Consider the following 20512-nt stretch of genomic DNA (forward strand, 5'->3'; position numbering starts at 1 on the left):
ATACTTGTTATTATGGTCGCCACCCAATGTCTTCCCTAAGTCATCATGGCAGTTGAGGTTCTTGGTGACAGGCATGTGAAGCAAACAGTTACACTAGACACTGGGTGATGTGTTTATTGAAAGACATGGAGACAATGGAGACTGCAGAAAAGACCCAGCAGCCGCAGGCCACAGCCTCTTCCTAACAGGTCTCGCTGTGGTGGAAAGCATTTGTTCCTGAAACTGAGCCAAAGGGCTACCCCATCTTTACTAAGGGGCCTTTACTAAGCCTACCTGCCCTGCCCTCACTGCACGGAAGCTATGGTATCTTGACTATTCCTTCACAATTTCACACACACTGAATGTACTTTGATTGCATTCTCTTCCCGTTATTCTCTTATCCCTCTTAACTGCCACCCTCCCTCCCCACCCCCCACCCCCCCCACCCCCACTGAATCTTATCAAGTCTCTCACGGCTTAAAAAAAAACAAAAAGAAAAAAAACCTGGCATCAGATACAGACTACATAACTGTGGTATCATCAGCATGGAAGTTCCGTGGACTAGATGAAGCCAGGGGGCTCTTTGCCAGTCACACTCATGGATTAGCTTGGCGCCTCCGTGCTCTCCTCACATCACTGCACATGACCCCACGCATACAGGAATTTTAGTCTTAAAATAGTGTAATTCCCAGGCTGGCAAGATGGCTCAACAACTACCAGCAGACTGCTCTTGCTGAGGACCTGGGTTGGATTCCCAACACCCACATGGTAGCTCCCAACTATTCGCAACTCCAGTTCCAGGGGATCCAATGCCCTCTTCTCATCTCTGAGGGCACTGCATGCATGCTCATGGTGCATGTATATACATGCGGGGGGGGGGGGGGGGGGGGGGGAACCAATCATACACCGAAAATAAAAAATAGTATAGTTCTATTAATTTCAATTTTGAAAAAGCAATCTATTTCAGACATGTAATTCAGGGCATGAAGTCTTCCCACTCTCTGATGCCCATCCTCTCCTCTCCTCTCCCTCTTCTGCCTTGTTCGGCTCTTGTTAGCTGCACAGGTCCACCAACTCTCCCTTCTGGGCTTCTTTGTGAACAAACATTTTGGTCTCTCAATCACAGTTTGTTATTTTGATGATTTACTTTTTTAAAAAAGTCATTTTAAATTATCCAAATTATTTCATACTCAAAACCTTGCCATTGTTATTTCTCAGATAGAAACTCAGGTTACAAGGATTAAATAATAATGCAGGGGCTTGAATTAAATTGCAAAATACAAGAAATGCTGGCAATAAATAAAATATCTTTATTATGATTATTTAATAGTTAAAATCTGCATGTTTCCTTAGATAAAGTAGTTTATAACAGGATAAAAAATTACAAAAAGGCAAGCTCTTAATGATTCATTTGAATTAACTATAAAATCAAAATACTGCTAGTAATTTAATATCTTCTAAAGTAACACAAAATATATTCAATATGTAATACAAACCTCAATAATCCAAATCTCCTAGTAAGCAATTATTTACAAACTCTGAACTGAGAGAAAACAGTTTAGCCAGACAAAGAAATGAAATGTTCTTAGTAATTTCATTCTATGTAATCTAAGCTTTTGAGAAGAAATACTCATTCAATACAACGTTAAGTATATTAACCTTAATTTACATTTAGTTGGTTTGAATTTACCCATCCTAAATGCCTCTGTGCCTGGGAAATACAACTTTTAAACGCACTTAAGATTTCTAAGACAGTTTAACAATTCAGTCTGGCATCCCAAACCCACTACCTTAAAGGTACAGAATTTAACTAAGGGTACAGAATTTAACAATATCCCTACTTTTATTGAACTTTTCTTGTCTAAACTGTATGGTTTCATTCAGTTGTCCATATGCCAATGTCATAGACTAGTAAGCAAAGCAAGCAACATTACTTTTTTTAAATAACATCTTTAATTAAAGTTTTTGCAAGGTAAAATATTAAACTTAAAATAGGTCTTAGTACATCAAAATACTAAGCTCTTTAATTGTATTCCAAGATGGTCTTTAAAACCTAACACCCCATATATCACAGAAGAGCAACCTTGATCTGCAAGTGTACAGAATGAATTTTACAAACATAATAAATATATTTACGCCCTTACACATAACAGTATGTACAACAGCAGTCGACAATAGTAGCTCCGAAAAGCTAGGGATTAGCCCCTCCCCAACCCAATGCATACCGGACTGATTTAAGGAAGCTTGACTGAATGAGGAGTTATTTATTCAATGTTGTTTCGTTTTCCCCTCAAAAGGGAGGAAGCTTTTGTTCCTCAAAATAAGCAAAAAGGTTAAATTTGATGTGTTCTTCCTTAAATCATGCATGCGTGAAAAGATGAAAGAGAAAGACAAAAGGCAGGCTTCCAGGTGGAAGAATATAAACCAGAACAATTTCCATAGGGCTAACAGATTAAAATCCAAACCTAAGGAGAAACACATGAGAAAACACACAAAACAACCATTTTTAAACCAAAACATCGGTGTCTGCTGTAGCTGATTCAGACAGGTAGGCAGGACACATGAAACGAAAATGTACAAAGATCAATAAAATAGCACATTGCACAAAAGCTCCAAAGTTCAAGATGAAGTAATCAGAAAATATAAGAACTTTCTCAAGTGGGAGAAAATGCTGTTATAAAGGGCAAGTTGCTAAGAGGAGATATGTTTGTTTTCTTATACAAGGAATACTTACCCTCTAATATGGTGACATTATTGCTATAAGATAATAAAAAACAAAATATTCTCAGAGGGAGACAACTCTGCATTCGTCCATACAAGCCACCAAAACAAAATTCCTTGATTTTCAATACAAAAGAAAGCCTTTCTATAGAAACTAGTATATTTTACATTGTTTTCTAAAGCCAGAATCTAGTATGCTTGTCAAGAACACATTTCAATCACTGCACACGCTGCATGAGTCATGATGCCAGCGTGACTTTTGAAAAAGGCAACAGTGTAGTATGATGTATATTTAACAGAAATGTGAACATTTCAGATATAAAAGCCCAATATAAAGATCCCCTCCTGTCATGTTTGACTCTAGAAACTGCACGTGACAAAGCTGTGTTACTCTAAGAAACCACAAGTGCTCCCGGGCATTCCAGTGGTCTGAGAATACAAAGGACCACCAGGCCAGAGTTCATATACTGAAAGGCACACATTTCTGCTTCAGTCAGTCATTCGGTGTCAACTGACCTTAGCACTATTGGTATCATGGTATATAAGAGGTGCCATCACTACTGGTACAAATCTAAAGAGATCACCACCTTCTGAAAACACTGCTTACGTCAGTATTTCCAAGTCTGAACTATTTCCACCTTTTGGATAAACAAGCTACTTTCATCTGAAGATTCTGTAAGTGGGAATCCCTCGTCTTTCCAAAGGAATGACATTTTAATAGACCCTAATGACATCATCTGGTAAATGTAATGGCAAAAGCATGATTAGGAATTCAAAGCAAGTGACATTTACATAGCAAAAGCTTGTATAATAAAAAATACAACATGCTACTTGATTTAAAAAGGAACACAATATACCAGCATAGAAGAGCACAGTCTGGTGAGCGGGGTTGTTTGAACCAGCTTCCAGAGTTTTCACAGAGAAAAGCACTCATCCAGGAGGCCATCATTAGTAGACGACAGACAGGTACAAATCCAAATGGTTACTTCCTGCTTCCAAACAGCCCTCTGCTGTCACTGTCATGTTTAAAAGAACAGGCGTACAATGCTAACCTTCAGGAAGTTTGACTACGCAGAGGGCCCAGGACGTGTGCTGAATTATCATACAGTAAGCCAAGTTTCCGTAACATAACCACTACTGATCAGCCCAAGAGTTTCACTGAAGCAACACCGCTGTACTGCCATAGGTAGTTGAGGTCACCGGCTTCATTGAGTCAACACAAACCTTCCAGAAACTCTACCAAGGGACAACGTAACAACAGAGCTCACGGGACTGTGCTCCCTCCCTTCTCCAAGTGTTACAATGAAACAGAACTGTGTGCTTTGAGAATAGGAGAATAAACAAACTTCCCCCCAAAAGCTACATTAATAATAAAACAAGAAACTGGATTATCTAACTACTATTACCTTAAGACACCACCACTTCTACCAAATGCCACAACATAAATTGGCTCAGTGGGGTGGTAAGTGGGGGAGGGGGAATCAATTGCATTAAGAAATTTAAAAATACGTGCTTAAAAAAGCACTATATAACTCACAGTTTTTCTTTTGTAATATACTTTAGTTTATCTGTTACTTCTGGAACTACATAAAGTCAAATTAAAGGAAGACAAAAATGGAAGACAAAAAAAAAAAAAACCAATAGGCAAGCGAACTTGAATGTAAATTTTGTTAGTCACTAGAACAGCAATGAAGGTGAGCGCGCATCCCTGCAGTTCCCAGGAAGCGGACTCACTGTAGCGCCACACTGTGTAGAGCCCCTTACAGGCACGAACCAGAGCTACATCATCATACATAGTCAATGTCTAGAGTTCTTCATCTACAAGTCAAATCTCTATACTTTCTTTCTTTCCCATGTGCAAACTGGAGCCCAAGTCTAGATCATCAATGGCCTGGAAGGGCTACCCAATGAAAGAGAGGTAAATTTGTATTTAGTGGCCCACCTCCCTCTACCCCCTCCACCCCCAAACTTTCCCCTCAAATTACAAAGTTTTTAAAAAATTTGTTCAATTAAAATAATAATTTCTAAAATTCTTTACTAGTAAACACAAGAAACTTTTATAATTACTAAATGGTTTAATAAAAATCCAGTCCTCACCACCTGCCCTTATGCCTCTCCGATCAATGTACAGAATGCCATCTCAGTGTTACATAAAGACCTAAATGCACAGCTAAGCACACACTGTAGCCCAACAAGAAAAACCTTCACACAGCAGGAGTACTGTACAATTTCAGCTCGGTGGTACCTTTGTGAATAAAAACATATTCCTGAGGAGCCAATTTGGGGTTTCTTGAAGTATGGGACTGAGTGCAGTTTCTCTATATGGAAATTAAGCTGTCATTTTAATTCTACTCAACACAGGTAAGACCCAAGTCTTTAAGTTACATTTAACAAGTATGAAACCTAATTAAAACAAGCATCCATTCTTGGGTCAACTTTGTCTCCAAACTGTGACCACTGATCCTTTCTTTAAATCTAAAGTAGATGTTTCATACAGCAGGGAAGCAAGAGGTATGTATTACTGAGGGAGAATAACAAGTAAAAATGTTTAAGATCTATTATGAGTTTTAAATTTTCTTATACAAGTGAATTAAAATTCAACACCATAATTCTTGCCCTTCTGTAAAAAGCTCACACGCAATTTGTACCAAATATAACCACATACAATAAGCAGTTTCAGTTCAATCTATCAAAAGGGAAATTTCTTCAGGTCATTCCAACAAGTATCTTCTGACAGCCCAACTTGGAGAAAGGAATATAGACAAAGCTTTACATGCTAATTACCAATGGCAGGTTCCTGTATTGAAAATGGACAGTTACAGTTTCCTACACAAACCCCTCCCCCCGCCCAACAACCCCAGGTGCTACAGTTCCATGGCTTGCCAGTTAGTAGTGTCTATGTTGTCAAGTTCTAGCTTTGTTCCAGTAGCTTTGCTTCTACTGAGCTTTTCTGACATGCAGAAGTGAAGTTTTGGTTGATATATGTTCCAAGTTTCAAACCGTCCATTTTAACTTTTTAAGTTTCTTTTGTCTTACATAAGAGGAAAGAAGCAACTCTTCACCACTCTGCATCTCCAATTGCTTTGGAAAATATATAATCTCTTCCATTAAGATTCATAATGCCATCCTTGAGATGAAACTTCCATTTATTTTTACTTCTGTGTATCTAAACAAAAATTGAGAATGCAAAAGATATAATAGGAAAACACAACAACAAAACCCCATTCATAATACATCATGAAGTATTCTTTAAGCAAGTTCTCATCTGGTAACTTGCTATCATGAAATTATGTATTGGGTATTTGGCTGCAAGTAGGTCTCTTAGGACTTCCTGTTGTTTTAACCTCATATTCTTTTTCTACAGGTAACCAAAAAATTCCATTTGCTGTACTGTTTGTAGTTGAGGGTAAGTCATAATACACAAAATTATCAATAATGTATCAGACTTTAGGTTACTGGTAACTGGTCTGGTTTTACCTTTTACTAATTAAAAACCATTACATTGGCATTCTCCCTATAGATCTGTTTGATATAAGCTCTACTTATCATATTCGTTATAACAACAAAAATTTAAGATTTCTTTAATCTAAAAGGAAATTTCTTGCAGGACACAAATAATGCACGTTCATTATCACAACTCTAGTCCCGAAGTACTTAGGACTCCCTGCTTCTCAATAAACATTTCTTTAAGGAAAGAAACACATAGTTACAAAGAAAAATCAAAGTAATATACAAAAGTATTATAAATTTCATGACTGACAAAGAGCTTATCACTTAGTGACTTAATTTTAGCCTCCCCCCCCACCAAAAAAAAAAAAAAAAACCCACTAATACAATGGTTCTCAACCTGTGGGTCCCAGCCCCTTTGGGGGTCAAATGACCCTTTTGTAGGAATTGCCTAAGACCATTAGAAAACACAATATTTAAGCAATCTCTTTTTTTTTGGTTTTTTGAGACAGGGTTTCTCTGTGTAGCTTTGCGCCTTTCCTGGAACTCACTTGGTAGCCCAGGCTGGCCTCGAACTCACAGAGATCCGCCTGGCTCTGCCTCCCGAGTGCTGGGATTAAAGGCGTGCGCCACCAACGCCCGGCTTAAGCAATCTCTTAAAGCTCATCTGTTTATTGGTTACTGCTTATTTCCTGGTCCTCTTAGCAATAAAATATAATCTAATTAGGTCTTTTCAGACTCAAGGGAGCTGAAGTTTATGAAGACAAAATTCTCTTAAGAGTTTGTGTCATTGAAAGGAAAAGGAGATGTTTACAAGCTGATGTGGAATGAATACAAAAACAATCATCTCAGGGCTGAAGAGATGGCTCAGCAGTTAAGAGCACTGGTTTCTCTTCCAGAGGACCTGAGTTCAATTCCCAGCACCAACATGGCAGCTCACAACTGTCTGTAACTCCAGTTCCAAGGGATCTGACATCCTCACACAGACATATATTCAGGTAAAACACCAATGCACATGAACTAAAAAAGTAAATTTTTACAAAAAGAAAGAAAAATAATCATCTCTTACCATTCTACTCATTACTTACTTTTCAAAGGTAAGCTAAGGAATTAGTCTATCCAGACAATCTATGAAATAAAGACAATGCTTTCTTTCACACTGTCTATAAAAAGCAAATAAAGAAGGCAAGCTATGTGGGAGCCCATTTTCAAGTTTCTTAGTAGTTTTACCTAACAGGTCTGCATAGAGAGGATGACTGAACCTCGGGCCTGAGTGCAGGTCACTGTAACTAGCAAGGGGGGGGTTGTCTTTTGCTCCACCCCTTGGCATTGTTATAAATAGACCTTTGGAATAAAGTTCTGGGCCAGTGGATAAGGATCCAGGACCACCCCAATCTATCCTGTGTTTTCTCTCTTTCTCTCCCCTCTATTTCTAACTAAGTCTCTTATCCCTCAATCCTCAAGAGTCCCTGGAGTAAATAACGATGGGGGCTGGTGTCCCACTAAGCTGGACATGGTAGTGTGCACCTACAAACCCAGGCTGAGGCAGGAGTACAGTTGAAAATGAAGCCACCCTGAGCTAGCTAGGTACACAGAGTTCCAGGCCATCCTTAGTTGTTAAATACAACCTGGCTTCAGAAATACAACATAAAATTAAGTATGGGCAGTCATCATCTGCCTACATCTTTCAGTAAGGCTGAGAAGATGGTTTAGAGGAGAAACTACAGCAAAGACCATGTCCAGAAGTAAAATGAAGTCCTCACCTTATCATATTGGCATACAACAACGTTTTCCGTGTCAAAGAGTTCCTGCCCTTCCTCGTCACTTACATCATCCTCACTGTTGAGGGGCTCCTGCAAATAAAAAGAGAATTTATACCTAGATCTCAATGTATTGCTATCGAGTCTTTAACTAACATTCAGTGAAAAGAAGTACAGTGACCTTGACGCTCTCTGAGAACTAAGTATCAGGTGTGTCTACACACACTGTGTGGATGTAGTGCTGTCAATACTGAAGGTTTGCCAATGTTATTTCAGCAAGAAATTAAGTAAAAGTTAAGCTACAGAACACAAAAGAATCAAAGGGATTAAAATTTATTTCCTTTGGGGCTAGAGAGATGGCATGGCTCCTTTGTGTGCTCATGTAGAAGACCTGGGTTCAATTCCTAGCACCCATATGGCAGCTCACAACCATTTCTAAATCTAATCCAGGGGACCAGATACCCTCTTCTGGACTCCCTGGGTACCAGGCACTCATGTGGTAAACAGACATACATGCAGGCAAAACAGCCATACACATAAAGTAATTTTTAAATTGTTCTTTATTCTTTAATAACTGCACAAAATAAGGAGACAGAGCCAGGCGGATCTCTGTGAGTTTGGGGCCAGCCTGGTCTACAGAGCGAGATCCAGGACAGGCAAAAACTACACAGAGAAACCCTGTCTCGGAAATAATAATAATAATAATAATAATAATAATAATAATAATAATGATAATAATAATTATTGCACAAAATAAATTCTCACCAATAAATGTTTCAGATACCTAGAAATAAACCTGAGAAAATATGAAGGTTGTGTTGTGAGGTCATGGTATTATGCACCAGCAACTATAAAACAAAAAAACCAAACCAAACCAACAGTGACATTGGAGAAGAAAGCAATGAATACAATCGGTTTGTAGTATGGCCTTAGAACTACACTAAAGACCAAATCAGTACTGTTTGTCATTATAATAACATTATGGTGGAGCTATAATAAATAAGATTTCAATTACTCTTAAATGCAGAGGATAAAATATCTCAGGGCCAAAATAAAGCCAAAGGAAGGGATGAACTTCATTTGTGTATAGAACAAAAGTTTTAACTCAGCTGTCTAATAAATGAAGGAGGAAAAAGACAAGACAAAACAGAGGTAAAAAGGAAAACTATCAAGAATGATAAAAGCCTACATGTATTAGGTGTATGTCACTCAAACATAGGTGTGCATGGATATATACTCTTTAAATGAAAATATCTATGTTAAATGGTGAAAAATGGTAAAACTTTAACCCTTTTAGAATGTACATTTCGGCGCACGCCTTTAATCCCAGCACTCGGGAGGCAGAGCCAGGCGGATCTCTGTGAGTTCGAGGCCAGCCTGGGCTACCAAGTGAGCTCCAGGAAAGGCGCAAAGCTACACAGAGAAACCCTGTCTCGAAAAACCAAAAAAAAAAAAAAAAAAAAAAAGAATGTACATTTCAATTGCTCTACAGACATTCCTAATGGACTCATCACTGCTATGCAGCTCCAGAGCACTTCCAGAACCTTACCCATAAGCAATCACTCTACAGTCCCTCCTGTCTCCTGGTAACCACCAATCTGCTCGGTGACTTCATGAATTTGCCTATCTTGGATATAAATTTGTGGGCGTTTGTGCTATGCTGTCGGGTTTTCAATGTGTACTTATGCAATAGCATGCATCAGTACTTCATGCTTCTTTACAGCTAACTGCTATTTTGTTGTATGGATATGACATATTTTATTTGCCATTCGCAAGATACTAGCAGACATCCAGGATGCCTATTCTGTTTGGATAGACAGAGTGTTGCCGTCAGCACTCATGCACACGCTTTTGTCTGAACACCTGTTTTCAATTCTTCCCTACATGCACTTGCAAGTGAATCTTGGCAGCACAGGACTAACTCTCCGCTTAACTCTGAGGAATTACAACTACCACACTGTTTTCCGTAAAAGCTGTACCACTTCATGTTCACACTAGAAAAACACAAGTCTTCCGATTTTTCCCAATCTTCACCAATGTATATATACTCTCTTTTACAATTATACCATCCTGGCTGGAGAGATGGCTCTAGCACTTAAGAATACTGGCTGCTTTTCCAGAGGACCTGAATTCAATTCCAGCACCTACATGGTAGCTCGCAACCATCAAGGGGTCTGACACTCTCTCTTCCTGTCTTTGGAAGCATTGCATGTATGTGGTACACAGAAATATATGCAGGCAAAACACCCATACACATAATTTAAAAAAACAAAAAAATTGTAGTCTTCCTGGGAAGTGTGACAAGCCCATAATTGTGGCTTAGATTTGCATTTCCCTGATGACTAAAAATGCTTAGGAAAACCACATCTGTTATTATAGTTTCTGATGGTCAAAGGTGCAAGCATATAGCACAACATAACAAGTGTCCCTGTTCAGTCTCACAGAGGTTAAAATTCATGGTACCCCAAGACATAATTTTATCTGAATCTTTGGGTCCTTTTCCAAGCTCATTCAGGTTGTTGGCAGAACTGAATTGCTTCAAGTTTTAAGAATGAAACCTTACTTCAGTAGGTGGTCTCATGAGCTGCGGGACAGACAGTTCAATGGCAGAATAAAGCAATAAGCTTTAACAATACCCACAGATGCTGCTAACGGTGGCCCACGTCTTTAATCCCAACACTCAGAAAGCAGAGGCAGGCAGATCTGGGTGAGCTACAGACCAGCCTGGTCTATGTACTGAGTTCCAGGACAGCCAGAGCTATGTAGTGAGACTCTGCCTTTAAACAACAACAACAACCCCCAAATTTAGTCAGGCATAGACAGTGGTGCACAATTTTAATCCAAATACTTAGGAGGTACAGGGCTGCAGGCTGGCAAGGACTACATGAGACCCTGTCTCAAAAACAACTAAAAAAAAAAAAAAATAGTAACAAAAACAAATACAGAAGAGATTCATAACATCTTTAGAACAAAAAGTCCGAATTCTTCCATAAGGGTACTATTAACATGAGAACTGGTGAGAAGATGGTGAGAAAGAAGTTACAGGACTCATGCACACGGATTCAAAACTTCTGTCAACGTTGAGTCTGGAGTTACAGGGAGCACATACAACACACAGTGACTAAGCTGTGTCATTGCCAATTAAAATCAATCAATGAAATTCATAAATGACAGTCTGAATCAGATACTGTGACTATCTAATGGTTGCAGAAAAGCATTTAATAACAAAATACATTTCCTTAATAGTTTTTTGTTTTTTAAAGCAAAACATTTGGCTAATTACAAAGACATCCACAAAAGACATCCACAAAAAACAACAAATATACTTAATAGTAGACTATTAAAAGAAGGTCCATCTACATAGAAAATAAAAGAATCAACAAAGGCATTATAACAAAAGGCATCATCACGCTGGCTCAATGAGGACTATGAAAAGTTGTATACATATCTCTAACGCCAGCAAGCAGGAGGAGGAAATGCAATATAAATGTCCCTTAGGGAAGGATCAAAGCTGAGGAAAGGGCTGGGGCTAATGCTACTAAGAAAGAACTTCCACATCATCAGAATACAAATAACAAGTAGATACATGAAAAGAGACTGAAGCGCCTGAGTATTTGAAGAAGTTCAAACTAAACCAAACCAAGACACCATTTTCTACCAGAATGGAAAACCTCAACAGTCTGCCAATAGCAGGAAGTGATGACATGGACATCTACAAATTACAGACAAGATGGCAGAGCAGATCAGTACAGTAAGTTGGCAAGTCCATGTTCATGTACAATACTGCAGAGAAATACATATGTAAGTTCCCAGTAAAAAACTAGAGGCCACCCAAAAGTTCAATGGTTCCAAAAAAGGATAATCAAATAATGAATGGTACCGTCAACGGTAAAAATAATCACAGTTGTATGCAACAACCAAGCTGAACCTCAGGACTATTTTCTTTTAAAAAAACGAACAGAAACTACGTTAAGAATATTGCACTTCCACTATTCGTGGACAAGCAAACCTCAAGCAGTATTATCTTTGGAAACATGAACACGGATTAAAATACAAAGACAAGTTAAGGAGAGAGTCTGGCACAGATGCTCTGAGAGTAGAAGGAAGAGGTGGGACAGGGGAAGAACACCAGAACACTTAAGTAATGGAAAAATTTCACCTCAATGGTAGAGGCCAGGACAGTCATATTTTAAAATATTTTATTCACTCTGTTTCCTCAAATATTTAATAAACTATCTTGAACTAAATTATTTAGGAAAAATAAAATGTTTCAGCCCAAACAATGGCCCAAACCTATAATCTCAATACTTGGGATGGCCACAAACTCAAGGCCCATCTGGGCCAGATAATGAGTTACAGACCTGTAGCCTAGGCTACCATGTGAAACTGTCTCCAAAACACCAAAATAATAATAAATAAACACAAATAAGTTAAATGGAATAATTTTGTATTAAGATTTTAAAAAAGGAAGATTCCATTTTATGCCAAAGCAACAATCATGAAAATTGTGGTGGGCCAAATAATCACCTTGGACATAGTAACTACGCTGGAGGAATGGAGAAATTGGAGACATTACTGATATGTATAGGTATGAATAGGTCAGAAGATGGCTTTGGCTTGGGCTGTCACATTCAGTTTTTCTCCAGTTTCTTCTCTCCCCCAAAACTGCCATGCCTTTTTAATCACTAAAACAGAAGATAAATTACACCCATCTGTTCTACCAACAGCTTATGCTTAAGCCATGTTACCAATCACTAAGTGCAAGAATTTGATTTGCACTATCCCTATTAATATAATTTCCATTTGGTATACATACCTTTAAAAACAGCCTGTGGTGGCTGTTACTATCAACTTTATAGGATCTATAATAACCTAGGAGACAAACCCCCAGGCACACCTATGAGAGATAATCTAGCTACTGAGAATTCCTATGATGGACTGTGATGATGTGGTTTTTGAGGTAGGAAGACCCACACTCAAAGTGGGTGATACCACTTCCTGGGGTTGGGTCCTGGACAGTATAGAGAAAGTTAGTTGAGGCCAAGCATCTATCTCTCTCTCTGCCTCTGAAGAGATAGCATATCATTAAGTCTGTTGAGCACTAAATCCAACAGTAAATGATGAGTTGCTTCTCTGTTCAAGTCTCTTTTCTTTTGACTAGAAACTTACTTCTTCCACCTGCCCATCTTCAGCTCCATCTTTCTCTTTATCTTCCTCCTCCTCATCATCATAGTCTTCTTCCTCATCTTCATCTTCCTCAGATGATGTATCTCCCGTTCCATCAACTTGCAGCACCAATGGAGCTTGTTGCTGAGCAGGCTGGGCCTGTGGCTGCTGCTGGCCAGCTGCAGGTATCTGTGCTTGTGCTGGTGTGGGTGCTGCCACTGTAGTAGGGATGACCTGAGTCTTATTTCCTGCAAATAAGATTTGCTGTGGCTGGATGATGACACCGGTCTGTGGTGAAATCCCTCCAGGAAGTGGGGCTAGGACCTAGGGCAAACAAAACCACCTATCAGCAACTGGTAAGAGGGATCAAGAAACCAGAACCAAACTAATAATAATTCAGTTTTAAACTTGAGAAACGTGAATTAGACTTGGAGGCCTAATGATGATGATGATGATGATTGTAGTAACCTTAATAACAACAGTTCAGAATAACACTGTTTTGACTACTATAAACTTGCGGGGGTTGGGGGGGGGGGGAGTGGAGAACCACATAATAAATTCATACAGCTATAGCAGCAAAAGCAGCAGCAGCAGCAGCAAATGGATCCCAGAGGATGGTAACATGCTTTACCTGCTGGATAACAGGAGCTTGTACTCCACCAGGCTGCATCTGTGGTATAACTTGTTGTTGTAGAACAACTGATTGCTGAGGCTGAAAGATATACTGGGCACCATTGGCTGCTCGGACCACCTGAAGAAGCTGGCCTAAGGCAAAAAAATAAAATAAAAAATTTAAAAAAATTACATATGTATACACACACACATACATACATACAAGTGGCCATTGCAGCAGCAATCAATACACAAAGAAATGACTTTATATTGCTTTCAAGCCAAAGAACCTAGAAATTACCAAGTTAGAAGATTAACCATTTTACCAAGGGTTATCAACTATACATAATAAACTACAATCATTACTGTTCCCACCTTCCTTCTATATCCCAATGTTTTACCATACTTATTGTCTTCATTAGCCACCCCCCCCCATTGGTGTTTTACCTGCATACGACTGTGTGAAGGTATGGGATTCCCTAGAACTAGTGTTACAGATAGCTGTGAGCTGCCATGTGGGTGCTGGGAATTAAACCTGAGTCCTCTGGAAGAACAGCCAGTGTTCCTAACCACTGAGCCATCTCTCCAGCCCACTTCATTCACTTTTTAACCAAAAAAGCTTTAACAACATATTATAAGACTTGATTAGTAAGAAAGTAGGCACAACACCGTATAAATAACCACCGTATAAATAAATTAATCTTGAGAGAGAGAGAGAGAGAGAGAGAGAGAGAGAGAGACTAGAGAGATAGCTCAGCAGTTCTGAGCACTAGCTACTTGTCCTGAGAACTGGGGTTCCATTCCCAGCACCCACATGGTAGCTCAGAGCCAGTTCTAACTCTAGTTCTAGGGGATCTGATGGCCTCTTTTGGACTCCCAAGGAACTGCAAGCATGTGATACACAAACAAGCAAGTTCATACATGTAAAATTTAAAAATGACATGAAAAAGACTAAAGATAGCCTTAATCACTTCTGCTCACATGGTAGCAGTGAAGAAAGCATAGTAAACAGTATCAGACATTTCAGTGGTGACACAAAGGTGGAACATCTCATTTCTATCTTCAAAGCACCAGGCTTTGCTTCAAATTTTCAACAAGCAACGAAAATTTGCTAAGCCAATTAGAACTGCTGTAATTATGACTAAATAACATAATATACAGAATAGTCTCATGTTTCTTAAGAGTGAACAAAAGCACGCACCAAGACAAAGCCCTAATTGGTTCCTCACAAATTTAGAAATTAACAAAGAAAATAAATAAAATAAAGATGATAGACATCAGTCCATGTAACAGTCTGTCTTCCAAAAGATAAGATGAAAAATATGCATTCGACATTAATGCAGAAACACTATGTCTAAAAGTACACAATGAATTGACTCTTCAGATCCTGTGAAATTTAATTTGGTCATCACGGTAATTCAAATATTTCATTTAACTCATTTGGCAAAACAGATGCCTAGTTTAAAAAAAAAAAAACTATTTCTATATAATCCCACTTCTTTGGCAGGGTTCTCATTCACAGAATAAAAGATTCATCATTCCCATTTTAATTTTTTCTGTTTTGAATCAGGGTTTCAGCTGAGCTCGAACTCATTATGAAATCAAGGATGACATTGAACTTCTGACCCTCTGCCTCCAACTCCCAACTGCTGGGATTATGTGTGTTACCATATCTGGCTACAATTTTCATTTTTTCAACTGTATCCACAACAAAGATTACAATTCTCTGTCTTATAGCCCTCAAATTATTTTAACAAAAGTTAAAACAAGTGTCAGTATTGTCTCCCTTCAATGACAATACAACCTTAAGAGCTATTTGGAGTTAATTTCTGAACAGTATTTCCAACTGCATTCCTTGTTCTAATTACCTGAATTTGTTAATATTTGTTGAACAGGAGTCACGCCTGCAGGGAGCGCCAAGGTAGCAGCTGTGGCAGCAGCACTCTGGAATAATAAAAACAAAGGGGAAAATCGTTATCTTCACATACACCTAACAAGACCTTAGCTTATCTATAGTGTACTTTAGGAGTACATGGAAGAATTGACTAAAAGGGCACTCTAAAAACAGGATGAAGTTCCATGTGGCACAAGACAGACAACATAGCCTAAATAACCTAGTCAAGTATTTACAGAACCTACTCTAAACAACCTCACAGGGAAGCTTCTTTCGCTCCTGATTCAAGTTCTCACAGACTCGATCTACTCTGTATGTTTTTAGAAATACATGCACTAGCAGCCATGTTGTGCCATAGAGGAGACCACCATTCCATGACTGTCATCCTTCCACGTTTGGCTCCTTACACCCAATTTCCTGCTTCAAGTAATAATACACTAAAGGCCAAAGTCAACCCATTCTTGTTTCTTCATTTTCTACATTTCTACCAGAATCAGCAGGTTTCCCTACCAAACAATCTGAAGAATGCCTTGGTTTCTGTAACTGTCACTTCTTCTAAGATGCCACATTATCTCAAAGGAACATAAACACACTGAAGTCTAGGTAAACTTTGTAATACACTGAGTATTTCTTATCCCAAAAGCTTACAGCCAGAAGTATCTCAAACTTCAGGTATTTTCCCCAGAGTTAGAAAGACTTGTGTGTGTGTATACGTGTACACACACACACACACATCTATATATCCTGGATATGTGAACCCAAAGGTCTATGGATGGTATTTTTCATTCATACATTTGTACATACACCCTGGGTATAATTTCGTATTTTAGTAGCCCATGAGTTTTTTCCCTTTTCCTCTTCTAAGAGTAGTCTTGTATGTAATCCTCTCTAGCCTGTAACTCCAGACAGATTAGTCTTCAACTTGACATGATTCTCCTGCCTTTGCCTCCCAAGTACTGGGAACACAAGTGTATACCAACATATTTAGTCTTGTTTTGGTTTTTGAGACAGGGTCTTTTTTTTTTTATTTATCTATTTTTATTTTATGTGCACTAGTGTTTTGCCTGGATGTATGTCTGTGTAAGGGTGTTGGATCCCCTGGAACTGGAATTACAGACAGTTGTGAGCTGCCATGTGGGTGTTGAGAATTGAACCCAGGTCCTCTGGAAGAACAGCCAGTGCTCTTAACTGCTGAGCCTTCTCTCCAGCCCCTTAGTCTTTTTATGTAGGGTCTCACTACATAGTTCAGGCTGGCTTCAAACTGGTGATCCTCCTGCCTCTGTCTCCTGAGGGATGGAAATACAAGTGCTGATGATGGCCCCAGTGAGACTTAAGCTTCGACTGCAACAGGCAAAATCATTCCATTTATTTCTTCCAAAGATGTCATTTCTCCTCTTGCTTGTCCCAACAGGTTTATAACACTGTTAGCTTCATTTTGTACTTTTAAGTATTTTTATGCATCTCACTGTAACTCCATTTAGGTAGGGTTTTATTCCCTTAAGCTTACATATTCCTCAAGACACCAACCTGTTACACATTCTATTTAATCCATAAATTTTTAGAAAACCCACATCTGGATTAAGTTTAGGGAAATGAGTATGTAAGTGTTGTGGAGAAACTAATGCCCAAGAGATCAAAATGACTTTGTGCAATTCAGGCGCAGGAAAGACTGCTCAGTGATCAAGAGCACTTATTGCCTCTGCAGAGGACCCAGGTTCTACTCCCAACATCCATATGGTAGCTCACAACCATCTGTCACTCCAGTTCCAGGAGATCTGACACCCTCTCTTGAGCTCTATAGGCACCTGGCCATGCATGTGGAACACAATTACACATGCAAGCAAGCAGACATACACAAAGAATTTTTTAAAAAAATACAAATAAGTAAAAATTAAATTGGAATTAGTAGCATTGTGCAGCAATGTACAATGCTTCCTAGGTATGAATTAGCAAGACTGGTAGTACACAGGAAGTAGTCATGTGACTAGCAGGTGACCCTACTTCTTATGTACTTATAAATTACATTTGTGAACTTTTATAGTTCACTAGTTACCACTCAAAAAGTCAAAAGTGTTTGTAAAAATATTGTTCTTTATTAAAAACAAAAACCTCAATGCTAGCAATACTTATACTGCATTTGAATAATGAAACACTGCCAGGCAGTGGTGGCTCATGCCTTTAATCCTAGCACTTGGGAGGCGGAGGCAGAGGCAGGCAGATCTCTGAGTTGGAGGCCAGCCTAGTCTACAAAGGACAGCCAGGGATACACACAGAAACCCTGTCTTGAAAACCCCCCCAACACCCCCCCCAAAGAATGAAATGAAAGACCACAACTGCGAAACTACCTTTCAAAAAAGCTTACATAATATAAGAAAATAAGCCATTTGTGATAAGGTACTAAATAACTGATCAGATGTGTTTTCATGTTTCTTTTTAACTCTAAAGAGCCAGTGAAGACATTCTGAGAGCTTACAGGGCTTCTTTCATCAGTTCACAGTACCACACGCTGATGCATCTGATAAGATAGATTTCATGCACCAAGCATGGAGAGAGTACCTGTCTACCTGAAACATCACAAATTCTACCATAACTCAACTGCACAAAACACATTTTAAGGTATGAATTTAGAAATTACAGCAGAACATACTATGTATTATGTTTAAGTCAGAGCAAAGATTTTTTTAAATATGTGACTTTAGAAATAGTTTCCTTGAATGGCCACATACTCAAGTGTATATGGGCAGTACAATTGGATTTGATGGTTTAAAAGACACCCAGAAGACACAAACCTGGGTGGGTAGGTAGAAAAGAAGGGGTGGATCTGGGAAGAGTTGGAGTAGGGGGTAAATGTGATTAAAATACATCTCATGAAATTCTTAACTAATAAATAATAAACTAATAGAATTATTAATATAATATTTATATTAAATAAAAAAAGAAAGAAATAGCTATCTTGAATTATCCAAGTTAATTTTCAACAAGTTTATAAATCTTAGCATTCCTATCCTCTTACACTTAATTGATTTTCTGAAACATTATTTTATGAACTTTAAGCTATTTTGCTCAAACCTTCCATAATCCTTGAATTGCTAAATATAATATACATATTAGCAATTGCAATTTTAAATTAAATAAGTAAAGCCAACATACGTGCCATGTTCAAGTCTTACCGTAATACCTGATGCATTCATATGCTGTATTAACTTAGAATCAGGAACAATAACTTGTGGTGCTGTAGCTACAAAAATACAAAGAAAAAAAAAAGACACATTTGCAAACAAGGAACCACGAGGATACTTCACAGTCAGTCATTTTATGAAATACGAAATAATTTTTTACTTTTTTCATGCTTTTGTTATATTTTCTACATTAAAATACTCTAAACCATTTCCTATTTCAGAAGTTTTTACTTTTTTCTATGGAAATCAACAGCTGGGATATATTCATTTTATACTGAAAAACATTACAATGACAATACCTAGGCCAGGCATGATAGTCCATACCTTTAATTCCAAAACTAAGGAAACAGACAGGTAGATCTCTGAGTTCAAGGTCAGCTTGGTCTACACAGTGAGACACTGTCTAAAAACAAACAAACAAACAAACCCTACGACATCCTTTTTACCGTCTGGACAACTACCACAATCACGGCATTCTAATTATTTAGAAAATACAAATCAAGGGGCGTAAGTGCTTGCTGCGTAAGCATGAGGACCTGAGTTTGAAGCCCCAGGACACACGTAAAAGCCTGCTACACAGCATGAGCACTAGAGCACCACTGCTCCACACAGCAAATGGGGAGCCCCGAGGGCGACGACAGGGGCACTCTAAGGAGCTGGAGGACGGCTAGCCTGGTGAATACAGAGGAGAACAACAGACACCCTGTCTCAAACAAGTGGAAAACAAAGATCCAGACTCCAAGTTGTCTTCTGCCTTCCACGCATGCACCATGGTACAAGAGCACCTACATCTATCTGTATGTGCACACACAGGCATCCCACACACTATTCAGAAACAATGGTAATGTCAGTTAAAAAACAGAAGTAACTGTTTGATCCCGCAAATTTCAGAGAATACACAGATAATCCCATTATCTTGACATTCTCTGAGTGAAAAAAATCAATTTTAATTTATGATGACCTAAAATCCTAGTGCCATGCCTAAAGGCAATAGGAGGAACAGCCATCAAAGATGAAAAGGGTGAGATCATGTGGACAGACTTGACACAGGTATTACGTGCTGGTGAGATGGCTCAGTGGGCCAAGGCACCTACCCCAAAGCCTAAAGACCAGAGTTCCATCCTCAGAACCCACAAGGGAGGAGAGAACAGACTCCTGCAAGTTGTCCTCTGACCTCCACATGTGTACCATGGTCTACCACTCCTCCACAAACACTAAATTAAGTAAATCTTAAATTGAAAAGAAAAAGATTCAAAATCGATTAGCTATAAACAGTAAACCAAATCATCTAGGCTTTTCTACTACATATTACTGTTCATTTTGTACCTCACATACGAGATGAAACAAATGAATCCCCAGTTACCACCTTTAACCAAGCTTTCAGTTATCCTGTTTCCTTTGCAGTCAAGATCATCCAATGACAATACTGAGGACATTTTGTCACTGAATAGATTTGTCATATAAAAAAAGGTATGTATGATGGATTGAGAGTCTTCCCCCTCCAACAACCCCCCAGGTTTTTCAAGACAGTTTCTCCGTGTAGCCCTGGCTGTCCTGGAACTTACTCTGTAGACCTGGCTGGCCTCGAACTCATAGATCTGCCTGCCTCTACCTCCCAGGTGCTAGCATTAAAGGCGTGCACCACCACCACCTAGCAAGATCCTTAATCTTTCCAGGGCCCAGATTTTCTTCAATTGTGAAATGGAACTAATAGCTATTCCGCAACATCCCATTAAAAGATTAACAAAACAGGA

At 38.8% G+C, this 20512-nt stretch overlaps 1 protein-coding gene, 1 long non-coding RNA gene and 1 other non-coding gene across 5 annotated transcripts in view; 1 reads left to right on the plus strand and 2 right to left on the minus strand.

Moving 5' to 3' along the window:
- Nucleotides 1-1266: 1266 nt before the first annotated feature.
- Nucleotides 1267-20512, minus strand: part of Gtf2a1 (general transcription factor IIA subunit 1) — a 35614-nt gene continuing 16368 nt past the window's right edge. For all 3 annotated transcript variants that reach the window (XM_016005822.3, XM_076551168.1, XM_076551169.1), the window contains exons 4-9: nucleotides 18750-18817; nucleotides 15554-15629; nucleotides 13705-13838; nucleotides 13077-13397; nucleotides 7911-8000; nucleotides 1267-5866 (exon numbers count right to left, since the gene is read on the minus strand). In XM_016005822.3, coding sequence (XP_015861308.1) covers nucleotides 5759-5866; nucleotides 7911-8000; nucleotides 13077-13397; nucleotides 13705-13838; nucleotides 15554-15629; nucleotides 18750-18817 — 797 coding nt within the window. In that variant the 3' untranslated portion in view covers nucleotides 1267-5758. The remainder of the gene's footprint in view (nucleotides 5867-7910; nucleotides 8001-13076; nucleotides 13398-13704; nucleotides 13839-15553; nucleotides 15630-18749; nucleotides 18818-20512) is intronic.
- On the plus strand, nucleotides 12809-20229 carry LOC143268474 (uncharacterized). The gene is made up of 3 exons (XR_013044438.1): nucleotides 12809-12867; nucleotides 18025-18195; nucleotides 20163-20229. It is a non-coding gene; the product is annotated as an uncharacterized LOC143268474 (long non-coding RNA).
- On the minus strand, nucleotides 19625-19767 carry LOC121822619 (small nucleolar RNA SNORA79). Its single transcript, XR_006063796.2, has one exon. It is a non-coding gene; the product is annotated as a small nucleolar RNA SNORA79 (small nucleolar RNA).

Source organism: Peromyscus maniculatus, chromosome 14 (assembly GCF_049852395.1).
Source record: "Peromyscus maniculatus bairdii isolate BWxNUB_F1_BW_parent chromosome 14, HU_Pman_BW_mat_3.1, whole genome shotgun sequence".
In the NCBI taxonomy this organism is placed as follows: domain Eukaryota; kingdom Metazoa; phylum Chordata; class Mammalia; order Rodentia; family Cricetidae; genus Peromyscus; species Peromyscus maniculatus.